General features: G+C 39.3%; 1 protein-coding gene across 5 annotated transcripts in view; it reads right to left on the reverse strand.

The window, feature by feature from the left end:
- LYST (lysosomal trafficking regulator) overlaps positions 1–17,838 on the reverse strand; it is a 197,310-nt gene that overhangs the window by 143,577 nt on the left and 35,895 nt on the right. For all 5 annotated transcript variants that reach the window (XM_060108116.1, XM_060108109.1, XM_060108094.1 and 2 more), the window contains exons 2-3: positions 11,510–11,599; positions 7,569–7,767 (exon numbers count right to left, since the gene is read on the reverse strand). In XM_060108116.1, coding sequence (XP_059964099.1) covers positions 7,569–7,760 — 192 coding nt within the window. In that variant the 5' untranslated portion in view covers positions 7,761–7,767; positions 11,510–11,599. The remainder of the gene's footprint in view (positions 1–7,568; positions 7,768–11,509; positions 11,600–17,838) is intronic.

Raw genomic sequence — 17,838 nt, forward strand, 5'->3', positions numbered from 1 at the left:
AACTATTTTAATTGGTATTAATGGTATTACTTTAATTTTTTTTTTTTTTTTTTTTTTTTTTTTTTTTTGCGGTATGCGGGCCTCTCACTGTTGTGGCCTCCCCCGCTGCGGAGCACAGGCTCCGGACGTGCAGGCTCCAGACGCGCAGGCTCAGCGGCCATGGCTCACGGGCCCAGCCGCTCCGCGGCATATGGGATCCTCCCAGACCGGGGCACGAACCCGTATCCCCTGCATCGGCAGGCGGACTCTCAACCACTTGCGCCACCAGGGAGGCCCTACTTTAAATTTTGACATGCTAATTAAATTGAATGTTCCAGACATAGCAGAAATATGTGTTATTTATTTATTCATTTATTCATTCATTCATTCATTTTGGCCGTGCTGCACAGCATGCAGGATCTTAGTGACCCAACCAGGGATTGAACCTGCACCCCCTGCAGAGGAAGCACAGAGTCTTAACCACTGGACCACCAGGGAAGTCCCAAGTGCTATTTGTTTAAGTCCTTTATTTCTTCTATCAGAATTTTATAATTATTTCTAAAATACATGTATCTATACACACATATGTGAACATTCTTCAATACTACTGTAAACAGAATCTTTTTAAAATTTCCTAGCTATATAGCTTTAGTTAAAGGAAACAATATATTTGACTTATATTCCATTTGACTTATATTCCGTAAGTTTGCTGAACAGTTTTCAGATGATCTTTTTGATTTTTCTGTACACATCACTTTAAAAATTTTTATTTCTCCATCTTTCTCACATTAAGCTGTCATTACTTTCATACTCCACTTTACTATCGAATGTTTTTAAAACATGATGTCAAACAGAATAGTAATAAAGTTATTCTTATACTGGTTCTATTACAAAGCTTCTTATTAAAAATAATTTTGGTTTTTCTATACAAACAGCTCATACAACTCAACAACAACAAAACAACCCAATCGAAAAATGAGCAGAAGACCTAAACAGACATTTCTCCAAAGAAGACATACAGATGGCCCACAGGCACATGAAAGATGCTCATCATCACTAATCATTAGAGAAATGCAAATCAAAACTACAATGAGGTACCACCTCACACCAGTCAGAATGGCCATCATCAGAAAATCCACAAATAACAAATGCTGGAGAGGGTGTGGAGAAAAGGGAACCCTCTTGCACTGTTGGTGGGAATGTAAATTGATTCAGCCACTATGGTAAGCAGTATGGAGGCTTGTCAAGAAACTAAAAACAGATTTGCCATATGATCCAGCAATCCTATTCCTGGGCATATATCCAGATAAAACTATAATTCAAAAAGATACATGCACCCCTATGTTCATAGCAGCACTATTCACAACAGCCAAGACATGGAAACAACCTAAATGCCTATGGACAGATGAATGGATAAAGAAGATGTTGTACATATATACACAATGGAATACTACTCAGCCAAAAAGAATGAAATAATGTCATTTGCAGCAAGATGGATGGACCTAGAGATGATCATACTAAGTGAAGTAAGTCAGAAAGGGAAAGACAAATACCACCGGATATCACTTACATGTGGAACCTAAAATAGGACATAAATGAACTTATCTATGAAACAGAAACAGAGTCACAGACATAGAGAACAGACTTGTGGTTGCCAAGGGGGAGGGGGGTGGGGAAGGGATAGACTGGGAGTTTGGGGTTAGCAGATGCAAACTATTATACATAGAATGGATGAACAACAAGGTCCTACTGTATAGCCCAGGGAACTGTATTCAATATCATATAATAAATCATAATGGAAAAGAATATGAAAAGGAATGTATATATGTATAACTGAATCACTTTGCTGTACAGCAGAAGTTAACACAACATTGTAACTGAACTATACTTCAATAAAATAAATTTTTTCTGGTTTTTCTACTCTTTGTATATGAAACCCTCTATTAATTTATTTTTAGAGTTTTTGTTGAGAATAGATGGATTCTGTCAAATGTTATTCTGACGTCTCAGAATAACTGTATGTACTGTTTCCCCCACTGATGTCAAAGAGCATGCTAATAGTTTTTCTTGAATTAGACCAGGAGTTGCAAACTCACTTTGTAAAGGGCCAGAATGTAAATATTTTAGGCTTTGTGAGTCATATATGGTCTGTGTTGCATATTCTTGTTTCTTTTAACAATGCTTTAAAAATGCCAAAACTCTTCTTAGCTTGTGTGCTGCTCACAAACAGATCACTGACAGCAGGATTTGGCCTGCAGGTCATAGTCCGCCCAACCAGCCCCCGTTCCCTCTCCTCCTCCTCTCCCATCAAAAATGGTTATTAGGGCTTCCCTGGTGGCGCAGTGGTTGAGAGTCTGCCTGCCGATGCAGGGGACACGGGTTTGTGCCCCAGTCCGGGAGGATCCCACATGCCACGGAGCGGCTGGGCCCGTGAGCCACAGCCACTGAGCCTGCGCGTCCGGAGCCTGTGCTCCGCAACGGGAGAGGCCACAACAGTGAGAGGCCTGCGTAACGCAAAAAAAAAAAAAAAAAAAAAAAAAAGGTTATTAAATGGCTGCAATACTCTTAGTTAAGGCTCCAGGAAGACTTAAGGTGGTACCTAGTAGACCCTGTTAGCTAGACAAAAGTACTACTAAGAATCTTGAGGGTGTTGTTCCACACAAGCCTTACATGCCCAAGGTAGAGAGAGGTCTGTATCAAAAACAATTATAGATGTGGCTTTGGGGGCATGGAGTGAACTCCACTAAGGTTCAGAAGAAACTCACAATATTTTTAAAGAAGTTGTATTACTAAAAAATACTAACAGCTTGGACTAAAAGGGACAGAGACAGATTAAAATGATTATAGACTTCTGGGTGCCCACTAGGCAGGAAGCAGAATGAGAAAGCTGAAATTATGGGCTATCTATTCTGGAAAAGAGAGGACATCTCAGAGGGTGGAGCCAAGAGTCCTGGAGAACCGGAGACTAGGGAACCCCTCCTAAGGAACAGAAACATATTTCCTGCTTCCAGAGCAAGGTGTGTGACAACGCATGCCTGGCTACATTTCAGTGGATTAATGGCTGCTATGTGCCTCCTGTCACCTGCTTGTTGAATACAAGTATGTAGTGTGGTTAACTTGTTCCTATCTCATCATTGTGTGCAGGGTGTGCAGGGAGCAGATAACTTGTCTTTTTATTCACAAGCCTCTCAATCAAGAAGAGCTGCAACCAAAGTACTGCACTTGGAAGCCCCGAGGGCACCCGGAGTGACGCACATCGTGAGCTCATGGACTTCGGGCCTATGCCACTGTGGAGCATTACTTTGAGAGTTCTGGTAGGGAGGGGGTGTGGGAGGGACGCTAATAATCATGGCCAGAAGGGAGACTACATAGGTAAAACGTGGCCACAAGTCATTTCCTCCCATCAAGTGCTGGACTCTTATGTTCCCATCTCTTAAACCTGTGCCGGCCTTGTGACTTGCTTTGACCAACAGAATGTGGCAGAAGTGAGATTATGTGACTTCCTGCAGCTTCCCCCTCACCCTCTTAGAATGCTTCCACCCATGGAAAGAAGCTGAGACTAGCCTCCTGAAAGACGAGAGGCCGCGTGGGTGAGAACTGAGGCAGCCTGGCCAACGGCCCCATCTGACAGCCCTCAGTCTTCTGCTAACCAACTGCACATTCGGATGTAAGCCCCGCCGACACCACAGGAGCAGAGCCTGTGATCCCAGCTGAGCCTGTCTGAACTGCCCCAGAATCATGAGCAAATAAGTCACTGTTTTATGCCACTAAGTTTTTGGAATGTGGTTTGTTACACAGCAATCAACTGATGTATTCATTGCTCCTATCTAGTAGCCTGGGTGCAAAGGGAGATAATGCAGTGGATTATCCACTGCAATCATACTCCCACTCCTCCAAGAAGTAGGAATGCCAGCGTCCCCTACACTCCCCCTCATCCCTGCCAGACCAACCACACATAGATAAATCCTGGCATGTGTGTAAACAGAATCTGTAGAACTAGATGTAGTAAGTTAAAGTTTATTTATTATTATTACCTTTACTAAATTTAAAGTTTGTATTATTCTCCAACAGAAGCAATTCTTGCTAATAGTATTATCAATGACTGACTCGTCCAATCTGAAGAATACTTTTCATTGCCTATTCTCTTACTTAAAAACCTCCCCAATATTTTCAGAATAAAATTAAGACTCCCCGGGCTTCCCTGGTGGCGCAGTGGTTGAGAGTCCGCCTGCCGATGCAGGGGACACGGGTTCGTGCCCCGATCCCGGAAGATCCCACATGCCGCGGAGCGGCTGGGCCCGCGAGCCATGGCCGCAGAGCCTGTGTGTCCGGAGCCTGTGCTCCGCAACGGGAGAGGCCACAGCAGTGAGAGGCCCGCGTACAGCAAAAAAAAAAAAATTAAGACTCCTTACTACGGTAGACAAGGCTTGCCATCACATGGTCTATGCCTTCCAGTCTCCTGACTAGCCAACCCCCCACATGCAGCCTTTGCTCTAACCCTACTAGCTGATCTTTCTCCAACCCTCAGTGTGTTTGCATTTGCAGTTCCCTTGGTCTAATGCCTCCTCCCCCTTTACACTGCCAATCCCTATTTAAACATGTCAATTTCTCTAAGAAGCATTTCCTGAGGACTCTCTCCTTTACGCTCCCCAAATACTTTCACACTGTTTTGTCACCATTAAAAAAATATATATCTGTGCATCCCTTCAAAAGCTATGAGCTCCCGGTAAAGACAGTCTCTGCTCTTGTATTTCTGCAACTAGCAGAGATGCTAGCACATAGTAGGTACATAATGGTCTGCTGAATAAACCAGTGAATGAACTGTGTAGCCACAGTTTTAAAAGTCTGATTATTTTCCTATTATACTTATTTTATGTATTATTATGATAGGCCGTTTATGTAGTGCTATATATTAAAGTGACAATGCTACAGAAATGTGAGAAGAATAAAGTACTCTTACACATAAAATAGCTATTTTTTAAATTACATTTTGTCCATAAATGTACAGCCTCTTTCAGTAAAACTTCATACTTTACTCAGCAAAATAAGTAACAACTTTATAGAACATCCATAGAATGTGAATAGGTATGGAAATTATACATACTGGAAATTTTAAAAGTATATTTATAACACATGGTTGTGTATATTAGCTCTTTTTTGGTATATTGTATTAGTAATAAATCATGTAATTTTCTACCAATTACATTAGAATTAAGCTATATATATGTTCATAATTAGTGTACAGAAGAAATTAGAAACCATTATTATCAAATATTACATGGAAACAAATCATTTTTATGTTGGAAGAGATATTTTAAGTCATCCAACTAAATGTATTTATGTTACTGATGAGGATACTGAGATCTGGAGCAATTAAGTCACTAAAGCCACCCATCTAGTTGATACTGGTACCAAGATTAAAAAATCAAGGATAAGACCTACTAGAGATGGACTTGAGGATATGGGGAGGGGGAAGGGTAAGCTGGGACAAAGTGAGAGCGTGGCATGACATATGTACACTACCAAACGTAAAATAGATAGCTAGTGGGAAGCAGCCGCATAGCACAGGGAGATCAGCTCGGTGCTTTGTGACCACCTAGAGGGGTGGGATAGGGAGGGTGGGAGACGCAAGAGGGAAGAGATATGGGAACATATGTATATGCATAACTGATTCACTTTGTTATAAAGCAGAAACTAACACACCATTGTAAAGCAATTACACTCCAATAAAGATGTTAACAAAAAAAAATCAAGGATAGGGCTTCCCTGGTGGCGCAGTGGTTGAGAGTCCGCCTGCCAATGCAGGGTACACGGGTTCGTGCCCCGGTCCAGGAAGATCCCACATGCCACTGAGCGGCTGGGCCCGTGAGCCACGGCCGCTGAGCCTGCGCATCCGCAGACTGTGCTCCGCAACGGGAGAGGCCGCAGCAGTGAGAGGCCCGCGTACCGCAAAAAAAAAAAAAAAAAAAAAAGCCATTGAGATTCTGATTGGGATTGCACTGGAATCTATAGATCAATTTGGAGAAAACAGATATATTTACAATATTAATTTTTCCCAATACATGAAAATCATGTCATTCTACCCTTATATGGGTCTTTAGTTTCTCTCAACAATGTTTTATAGAATTTTATAGAGAAATTTGTACATAATTTATCGGATTTATTCCTGGGTAACTGATATTGCTGATGCTACTTATATAGTATCTTAAGAAAAAAAGAGAGAAAGCACTGAATTGTCCTAATGTGGGGTAAGAAGATGAATAGAGCATGATATGCATACTAACTCATCAAAATTTTGAAATAAAAAATCACTACATGTGGTCTAACAAATAATTTTTTCTGCTTTTAAAATTTACTTACAGAAAAGTCATACAAATATATAAAAATTAAATTACATTTAGTCGCATTTGATAAACCACATTCAGAAAAAAGAATAAAATTATATAAACCTATATAGTGTTATAAATCAATGCTACCTCAATAAAAATAAATAAAATTAAAAAATACATAAACCTGCAAATATTCTGGAAAATTTCATGACAGGTAGACACCACAGTGAACAAATACATCCTGATTTATATTTGTTAGGTTCCTTAGCTTACAGTGAAAACAGATACTGTTTAATTTTAATATCTATATTTACCCAATATATGTATTTAGTATCTATATTTACCCATATATATATGCAAAATGCTTTCAGGGCAAAGAAATTTTATTTTACAATGGTTAAGTTTACATCTAAAGCCAGTAACATTTAAAGTGTTTAAAGCTGTCCATCATATTGGTGCTACAGAGCCCTTATTATCCTTTAAATTCAAGTTAATTGAAGTATTATTATCTAACTGTATTAATTAGTAGATGGTGAAAGCAGATGGTGGACTTTTCCTTCATAAAATAAGTATTTGTTTTCTACTAAAATGAAATAGATATAAATCACATCTGGGCTTCAAGTTAACCTTGTTTGAGCTACTTAATTTTTCCAGATCTCAGTCTTTCACCTACCAAAGGAGGTTAGATGAAAACATCTCCGTAGTCCCAACTAGCTTTAAAATTCTGTTAATTCTATAATAAGGAAACAGCAAAATACCATATGGTCTTACCATAGTTTAAGCAAACACAGTAGTGTATGAAAAACTAGATGTGTACAAGATGAAAGACTTAGTAATTATTAGTTTACACAAGGTATTCTCTACTTTTTTCACCCCAGAATGGGCAAGTTCCCTAGATATCATTTACACTAAACTTTTCAAAAACATACCTGATACTTACTGAAAGTGCAAATGCATGACGTTTCTGAATCGTGATCTTACCTCTATTAATAATCATAGTTATCTCACACTGGAATTAGGATAAAAAGCATAGTGTATATGAAACTATTTTAGAAGAAAGGCTATATATAACTGTAAGGTATTTTGGACATTTTTAAAAGTATCCAAATAAATAATATGTTCACAAATGGGGCTACTTTTCCTTATCTGAGTGATGTGAGAGATAGAACTTTATCTCAAAGAGACTCTCAGAAATAATTATGTATCTATAATTAACTAAGATTTACTGATGAAATAAATGATTTGATATGAAAATGTTACCTGATCAATAATAGAATTTAGCTTGGTAAGTAACAGAAATCCTCGGCCGTGGACGAGGTATTGTCCAAGGGTTGCCATGTGTATCTCCTCCTCTTCTTCCTCCCTGGCCCCCACTCTCTGGACCACCGCATTGCAAAGCCGGTTGACATCGGTCAGAAATTCACGTGCCAAGGAGTTACTGTCAGTGCTCATGACCGAGCTGTAAAATAAGTAATAGAAAAGAGAGTAGAAAAACTAAAAATTATGTTTAGAACTATGTGTTTTTGTTGCTGTTTGTTGTTAACTGAAGACTAACTTTAAATTACTGGGCATTGGTATCTAACCTTAGAATCTTTTCGGACATAGTTCTGACCTAGTCAGGGGCTCCTTAAATTTTCCTACATGGCAGAAATTAGTCCTGGGTGTGAAATGGCTGAGTGGAACCACGCACGGGTACGTGAAAGCGCCGGGAGAGAAGACACTAGGGAGTGGTGGCAGTTAAGGTAGATGCTGACTTCCTCTCTTAAACGCCTCACTGCAGAATAAAAGTAAATGCATAACGTATAAAATATTCTTGCTGTACGTGTTTTGGAAGATAAATGGATCTTTTAAAAATATAAACTGTTTTTCACTTGATAGAAGCCACAATCACTGACCCACGTCCTCAAACACATGAGGGGTGGGTGGGGAAAAGATTTACCACCAGGTGAATAAAAATACAAGAATTCTAGCAGCTGAAGTTATGGCACTTCATTTCTTGCTACACATCTGAATCAAATAAAGGGCAGTGTGACATCTTAGGATTAAGGAAAACAGTATAGTAAAACAGACAAAAGAGAGGCAAAACACAAATGTAAAGAAGAACATGTATAAATCTTCAGAAGAGGAAAAAGCATGAAGAACAAAATCCCCAAAGAATTTCAAAATAGTTTAATCTTAGGATTAAAAGTAATTTTGAGACATCCAGTTACCCTACCCTGAGAACCTTGTAACCTGACAACTTAAATTAAATGAAATGTGTATTGCAGTCTTCCTTCACCCTTTGGGGGAAGACTTTCCATTGTCCCTGCTGAGAAGGCAGTGGGCCATGTGACTATGTCTACTGCCAAGAGGCACTGCCAGTCTCTGGGCCCGAATCAGCTGACACACACCTGATTCAGGATCAGCCAGCAAATACGATGGCTGCAAGATGCGACCCATATGGTGCAGCCTGCCAAGAGGCCTTGGCCAATCTTCTCTCTCATAGGAATTTGAATTAGGGGCATAGTTGTGCTGGAAAGTCACAGAGAGATGACCCTGTGGTGGTCACTATGAGGTAGCTGAGGCCAACTGAGTGAAAATTAACCAAGAGGATGCAGAGAGAAAGAGATAAACATGAAAGGGAGAGACCGAAGAAATTCCTAATACTACCTTGGTTCCTATTCATTCAAGAGCCTGATGGTTTAATTCCTGGATTCCCATCAGAATTCTAGATATTGTTACAATAACAATCCCCTCTATAATATAACAAGTACCATTATTTTAAATATTGAACATTAGGAAAAGAAAAGTATAAAAAAAGGTACATCACTCATTATCCCAAAATGCAGCAATAGCCGCTATTATATATAATATTACTTCTTTATAAGCTTTTGTAAAGTAAAATTGTTCAATAAATCAAGTAACCTGATTTATATTCAGTCTGTATTTATCCAATTTTATTAACTTATTTCAGTTAATCTATCATTGATTTTAAGATACATAATTATTTAGTGTACCACTACAAAAGAAAAAACACTGCCAATTAAACTATAATACAATGCTTCCTTATCACTTAGAATTTTCCATACAATATCACCTTCTGGACCATCAGGACCATCCACCGTGCAACATTTCTTAAGAGTGCTACCCTATTGTTCTGGGGATTTTCTTCCAAAGAGGCTGACATCATTCTGTAAGTTTTGATGCTGGTGGCTTTCTTAACCTTACCAGATGAGGTCGGTAGAAAATTTCAGAAAATAACCAGGAAACATTGAAAACTCATCAGATATAGTACAACAATTCATGTTACTCAACTGAAGCACTGACAATGTGAACAGCTGTGACCGAGGTCACCTCATGGGCACGCAAGAACAACTATTCCACAACTGCAGCCCACTGACAGTGTTTCTAAGACACCATCATTTGCAAGGCACACTGCAACTTTACGAACAATAAAAATGTGAAAAACTAAAAAACTGTGGTAATAATTAGGGCCTATCTTCAAGAAATTAGGATAACGAAAATTAATGTGAATTTTTAGACAATTAATGAGGAAATAATTTCAATCCCACTTCCCAAAAGCACAAGATGCCATGTCAGTAAAAAGTATTATAATATATGCAGAAACATTTTTCCTGATTTAAAAACGTGTATAAAATATATACACAGTTACATATATAGGGTGTTACATATAGATGATCTATTACCTGCTTGTTTCATTTAGATATTTCGGAAATCTTTTTCCATGAGCTCTCTTTTACTCTGTTTAATAGCTGCATGCTTACTCTTTTTAATACATTTCACTGCATGTATATATTAAATATAGTTCATATATTTCATTATTAGATGTACTATCACTATGTAACCAATCTGTCACTGTTGGATATTTAGGTTATTTCTAGTTTCTTATTATCATAAACAAAGCTGCAATAAACATCCTTACAATATTTACACACTTATCCTATTATTTCCTTGAAGTAGAAATTGCTGTTACTTCATATAATAGGCTTCACACATTTCTGTTAGGTTTATTCCAAGGTGTTTTATAGTTCTTGCCATTATTCTGAATGGGATTTTATTTTCCATTATATTGATACATTCTTACTCAGATAGAAAACTGGTATATAGGAGGCCTATAGGAAGTAGATTTATTTTGAGATATCCAAACTTTACTCATATGTCCAAACTTCTTACTGAACTCTCATTGATTTTCTCAGAATTTCCAGATATAAAACCCTATCATCTACAAATAACAAAAATTCTGAATTTTTCTATCCAATATTCACACACTTTCCACTCTTTCAACTGCATGAGTACTAGCAGAACAACACTGGTAGGGGTGATAGGGACACCTTTGCTTTGCACATTAAGAAATACTTATTTTTTCCTATGCATCTAATAGGAATGCTGAATTTACCTATTGCCTTTCAGCCATTCTGAATGTCAACTGAAAAGATGATTGCATGGTAATTTTTAAAGATTTTTTGGAATATTTCAAATACCCAGAAAAGTGCAAAGAACATATAACATGAGGTTATAGCCAATGCTCAGACCTCAGATCTAGCAAGTATTATTAACATTATGCTATGTTCAGTTCAGTTCCCATGTATGGGTGTGGGTGTGTGTGCGGATGTGTGTAAAGAAATCAAACCTTATAGTACAGGAAAGCCGCACTCCACCCACACCTCAATTCAGTATTGTTTTAGTTATTTTTAACACTTTATATAAACAGTATATTATGGGGGGTGGGATGAATTGGGAGATTGAGATTGATACATATACTCTACTATATATAAAATAGATAACTAAGGTGAACCTACTGTAAAGCACAGGGAACTCTACTCAGTGCTCTGTGGTGACCTAGATGGGAAGGGAATCTCAAAAAGAGTGGATATATGTGTATGTATAACTGATTCACTTTGCTGTACAGCAGAAACTAACACAACATTGTGAAGCAACTATACTCCATAAAAATTAATAAAAAATAGTATATTATATGCATCCTTTCATAACTTTGCTTTTCCCTATCGACATTAAGTTCATTCCTTTAAACCACCGTGCAATATGCCATGGTATGAATAAACCACAATTTACATATCTAGAAAGTTTAGCTGTTTTCACTTTGGGGTTTAAAAATTTAATGTCACATAACTATATAGTTTCAAAGTCTTGGAGTGAACCAAGGATTTTGACTGCTAATATATGTTACATTAAATACTTACCAATCTTTCAACACTTCTGTAACATTTAGGGTCTTTATGATTTGAGCTCATGAACTAGACGAAACAAATAATCTTAGAACAAAGCTTCACCTACCAAAAAAAAAAGAGAAAGATATTAACATCAATAGTAAAACAAATATTTTTAAAAACTGAAGTTCTGACATAAAAACAAGAGGCCAGTCTTCATATCTGATGTATGAAACAGACAACGATTTTTTTGAATCTAAGGAACACACTAAAAAAATTCCGTAGCTTCAAGAATGGTGTCTTGAGAGATGGAGTCTTGGAACATATTTGATCTGAAAAAGGCAACCTGACTGTAGCTCCCCACAGCTCTTCTCCCAACCCCCAACTTATAACCTCCAGGTAAATCACTACAAAGGAAGGAGAATCAGGCAACATCAGTCTTCTTAACAATGAAATCTAGGTTGAGGATATATGAGAAATCAGAAAATACTACAGCCAAACAATGAATAAACCACCACCAAATTTCCTATCCTTGTTGAATCTTTAAAAATGAATTAATCTTTTGTGTATTACACGATGAAGACTATTTCTAGAATACCAAAGGATAAATTCCTACTTCTGGGGTAGCAAGAAGGTGCTTCTCTGTAGTTTTCTCCTTCTCTACAGTTTTTACCAGGCAGAGGCATGAGAAAAAATTTCCTTATTACAGTTATAAGGCAAACATAAAGGTTTATTTTGAACCACAAGTATATAAAATCAAAATGACCTTTAGTTGCTTTAATTGCTAGAGAACTGTCTTGAATTCCTTTCAGCTTGACAAACAGTTCTCGTACCACACTATTCTAGGCCCTTGAGAATAAAGTAGGCAGGAAATAGGACAGAGCTGCTGTTACACTACATAGGACTTCGTGTGAATTAGGGAAAAAGCACCTCCTCCGAGGCTGATGCAGCCCACGGCACACAGCTATCAAAGCACAGGCTAGATTTCAGTCCTACTCGCCCACTCCACTGGCCAAGCACCAGTGCATCAACTGCTCAACCAAAGGAAACAGCCCCGGAATGGAGTCTCAAAACACCTTCCAGACCTGCTCCTACTGCATCATCCCTGTAGTTTTAACTCTAGAATTTGGGCGGGGAAATGATCAATCAAATCATGAGCATGAGGAGGTCTTGTATGAATTGAGCTGACCACCCGGCACCCTCCAGCTTGGACTACTACAAGGTGGAGCCATTTATCTCACGATACTAAACGATTCCAGCTCACTCAGCCTGGCCATTAGAAGTGAAAGCTGACGGACAACTGGATCCATCTGTTTCTCTCTCTTACCGAGGGACATTTCTAGGCCGAGCTGAGGGATTTTTCTAATGCTCTTAAACGGACATGGCTTCTTTATCTCCATATTTTACACAGCCCAGCTTGGATATCCGTGGAGTCTCGCTCCATCCAAGATCCTAATCCTATCTGCCAGCACAGTCAGCTGTGCCCTCCTTCACTCTGCCATCACTCTTTATTCACAGCTGTATTCTAACCTTTATCACCCTATATTATGCTGGGTGGCCACAAAGTCTGAAAATACAGCGGGTTTTTTTTTGTTTTTTTTTTTTTTTTTTTTTTTGCTGTACGCGGGCCTCTCACTGTTGTGGCCTCCCCCATTGCGGAGCACAGGCTCCGGACGCGCAGGCTCAGCGGCCATGGCTCACGGGCCCAGCCGCTCCGCGGCATATGGGATCCTCCCAGACCGGGGCACGAACCCGTATCCCCTGCATCGGCAGGCGGACTCTCAACCACTGCGCCACCAGGGAGGCCCAATACAGCGTTTTTTAAAAAATAAATTGAAGATGTGCTTAGGACATTATATACTTTTGCCCCTGTTTCCAAACTACATGGACACCCTGTAGCTACTTATCTATATGACTGTCTTACCTCCTAGGTCATGAGTTCCTTAAGGCCAGGAACCGTGTCTTATTACTTTTTGCACTTTGTAACTATCATGCCAAATTTTAAATTCATCATCATTACAATTTTCACCTTCTAATACAACTATTGTTACAGTGACATAATAAGTAAGACTTGCTCCCAACAATATTACTAGAATTTTTATAGTCTTAAAATTTACCATAAATGAAAAGCATTATAACAAAATGCCTCTAATCATATAAATGACCTTCTCAGAAAAATAGGTTTCACTTCTCTAATTCAGTGACAGGTACAGTGTAAAATATAAATGCCCACAACAAAAAAAACAAAACAAAACCTGACAATGTATTAGCTATACCCCCTAGTTTTATGTCATCAGAAATTTCATCAATATGCCATTTAATTAAACAAATGTTTATTGAGCATTCATTATACGCCAGCTACTATTTTTGACACTGATTACAGAGCAAAAATAAAATCCCTACCCTCATGGATTCTAGTGGGATAGAGACAGAAAAAATAAACCTATTGTAATGTCAGGTAGTAGTACTAAGTGCTATGAAAACAAAGGAAAACAGAATAAGGGTACAGAGTGACAGGAATGCCTTCAGATAGGGCTGGCGAGGAATGTCTGAAGATGTGATATCCGAGCAAAACCCTGAGTGAAGTAAGAAAACAGCCCGTGTGAGTATCCAGGTAAAGAGTATTCCAGAGCTCTGAGATTAGTGTATGTTTGATGCACTGGATACTGAGTGAAGAGAAGAAAGAGAGAAGTGAAACATTACCACAAAAGTGAGAAAAGTCTCTCGCTCCTACTTCTCAGGGACTGAAGTAAGATATAGAAAGAAGAAACGGGAGTGTTCCTCTGGAACTGTCTCTCGTGAGGAATGGAAGCCTCCTTCCTGCCCACCCTCCTTTCCTTGCTCACTCCCCCCACCCCAAAAAAAAGAGACGGAATAGCGCAGTTCATGGATAGGTAAGACTAGTTGGGAGGGAAAATAAAGTTCGCCTTTAGCTATGTCAAGTTTGACAGGTCTCTCAGGAAGCAAGTAAAAGATATCAAGCAGGCAGCTGGATATACCAAACTGGTGGGAGGCTGGGACTGGTGAGTCAGTTTGGGAGTTATCAGCATATAGATGCAGTTTAATGAGACCAGATGGATGAAACAACCCAGAGCAGTGCTGTCTGGCAGAACTTCCTGCAATGATGGAGACTGTGCCTAGTGGCTACAGTATTGAACAGTGGGGACCCAGAGAATGAGTGTAAGTGGGGCAGAGAAGAGGTTCTAGGACTGAGCCCTGGGGTTAACACCACTGACTCAGGGAGGTTCCAGCATAGGAGACCAGGAAGAAATAACATGTGAGGCGGGAAAAAAAAAAATCAGGAGTGGTCCTTCCCAGAAACCAGGGGAGGAAAACTTGAAACAGGAAAGATTGATCAACTGTGTCAATTATCGCTGAGAGGTTGAGTAAGATGGAAACTGGGAACTGACCGCTGGATTTAACAACACTGAAGTTACAGACAACCGTGTCAAAGAGTCGCAAAGAGTGGTGAAGAAATGGAGGCAAGGGGTTTAGAAAACTCCTTAGAGAAGCTCTGCCCAAAAGGGTAGCAAGGAAATGGGTGGTAGCTTGAAAGGGACATTGGATAGGGGAATTGTTGTTGGCTTTTTCTTTTTTTTTTTAAGAAAAAAAGATATAACAGCATGTTTGTAAGCTGAGATATCATAGCATGTTTGTACAGCATGTTTCTCCAACAGAGAAAGGAAAATAGATGAAAAACTAGAATGAGAGGAGATAATACCAGGGCCAATGAGGGGGCAAAATGAAGAGGGTCCAATGTGCAAGTGGAAGGAACAGTGACAGTTCATCCGATGGAGTAAGAAGCATGACAGAGTGCATGAGTACAGATGCAAGAAGACTCGGGTATCTGGCGGTGGGAGGACCAAGATTTGGAGGCTTCTATCCTCTCAGTGACATAAACCACAAGTTTACCAGCTGAGAGTCAGAAGTGGGAGGTGTTTTAATCTGATGAGTGGAACAGGGTCAAAACTGCAGCCCCTAAGAGATTTCCCACACGGCTGCCAGTTAGTAACTAAGATCAAGTTCCGCTGTTCAGTAACTGTACCCATACTATAGTCCCACTCTCCATCGTGTCCCCAAGAACAGAATAATAGAACAGATGATGTCAAACACCTCGCGGAAATCTATGTATGTTACAGCTGCAGCACTCTCCTGATGTGTATCTGTACATCCCCATCAAAAGTAGAAACTGGGTGATCTGCATGAATTAGTTTTAGAGAATCCCCTTAACCTTTACTGCCCTTCTGTAAATGTTTGCAAATCTTTTAAAATGATCGCTAGAATCTTTTGTGAAGGTAACTTCAAACTCACTAAAATCTATGGAATCTACATTCTTTTTTATAATTTTGGAACTTTATTCCTCCACAGTCTTCTGAAATTTTTCAAATTTACCATAATAACTCAAAGATTACCAGTTCAGCAATGACATTAACAAATTTTCTCAGAACCTGAACCTGAGATGTGAATTCATTTAGAGCAACCAGAGATTCTGATACAATCTTGTCCTCACTCTTGGGCTTAAATTTTCTATTATTCTTCTTACTTCTACGCTTATTAGTCTGTGTGTAGATTGTTCTTCATGTCAGAGAAGACAGAAAGAAAACAGAAGTTGAGAAGTTTCATTTACTCTCTGTATCTGATTATAGGGTCAGTTTGTTTCAAGGAAGAATCTATTATTTGCCTGTTGTTTTCATCTTCTATATATAAAATGTAAAAGGGTCAGCCTTAACCTTTTTCAAAACCTCAGCTCATTATTTTCAGAGGTTTGTATATAAATAATTTTGTTTCTGTTATTTGTTTCATATCCTTCTTTCCTTCTTCTGCACATTATTTTTAAATCTGAGTTCATTTGGCCACTTTACCTCTACCTTTCTTCATATATTATTTCCAATTGTTCCATAAAGACCAGTCTACGGTCATCTTACAACCACTTTCCCTTCTAGAAACTGTATCCGTGGCACCTTACCTATCTTTTCTTTGAAATTTAGGAACTCTGTATTTCCAATTCTCTATATTCCAGCTTGGCTTCATATTCTTCTTCCTGTTTATTATTTATTCATTTAGCTATCATTTACTAAACACTCCCTTTGTGCCGGGCACTAAGAATACGAACTGTGAAAGCAGTCCCAGCCTCTGCCCCTCAGGAAGATCACGTTATGGTGGCAAAGGAGAACAGGTAAAGGGAGAAAAGGAGAGAAGAAAGGCATTACAGACAGGAAGAGAGGCTCAAGTCAAGTCCTTAGAAGAATTCCAATAAGTTTGGTATCAAAAAGCAAAATGAGCAGCAGGAAAACAAGGATGGAGAGAATAGTGACCAAGGATAAATAAAAGGATTTATTGATGGGCTTGTAAATGTGAATTTCTGATGGTGTCAATTTCCTCAGCTATTTGAGATTCTCCAGCAGCATTCAGCTGCTTGGATCTAAGGAGAGAATACAGATTGTATCACTGGTCTTGAAATGAGGGTTTTGGTGGGTGGAGGCAGCAGAAGCATAAGTGGAAGGGAATCAGGGGTACAGGAGAAAGAACAATCCATATGGTCAAAATGTGTACAGGCTGGGTAGGGAAGAGAAAGACGCCAGGCGAATGTTGACACACAGATAATCAATCCCTATGAGAGAGAAGAACAGAGAATGTGCTACGGAAGGTACTGGAATTCGCAGATTTTTTTTTTCTTTTGCGGTCGCAGGCCTCTCACTGTTGTGGCCTCTCCCGTTGCGGAGCACAGGCTCCGGACGTGCAGGCTCAGAGGCCATGGCTCACGGGCCTAGCTGCTCCTCGGCATGTGGGATCTTCCCAGACCAGGGCACGAACCCGTGTCCCCTGTCCCCTGCATCGGCAGGCAGACTCTCAACGACTGCGTCACCAGGGAAGGCCACGGAATTCGCAGATTTTTGAAGCAAGCATTTCCAGATGATGACAACATCCAGAGTGTGACCCTGCAAGTCAGTGTCTGAGGTGAAGTGAAAGGTCACTGTAGCTAAGTAACCATGAAGCTAGTTTTCTGGACAACAGATTACTATAAGCTCTTGAAAGCTCCTTGATGACAGGGAATTTTTCTGTTGCACTTACTGCTAAATCTACAGCATCTAGAATAGCACGTGGCACAGAGAAGGCAATCATTTGTGGAATTTGTTGAATGAATGACATGACTTTTCTCTCAGGATTCCCATTATGTTCACTGTCTAACTAAGCACTCACAGTGGGTCAATATTAGGCTCAGGGTATCAGCTCCCCGATTATTTCCTTTACCTTCTGGAAATGAAACAGTCGACAACGTAAGTTTTGCTATATTGAGTGAGACTTCCCACAGACATTTGGATAGCTGACTTTGATATTTTAGCTCTGATATGCTTCTGTGA

Source organism: Mesoplodon densirostris, chromosome 1 (assembly GCF_025265405.1).
Source record: "Mesoplodon densirostris isolate mMesDen1 chromosome 1, mMesDen1 primary haplotype, whole genome shotgun sequence".
Classification (NCBI taxonomy): domain Eukaryota; kingdom Metazoa; phylum Chordata; class Mammalia; order Artiodactyla; family Ziphiidae; genus Mesoplodon; species Mesoplodon densirostris.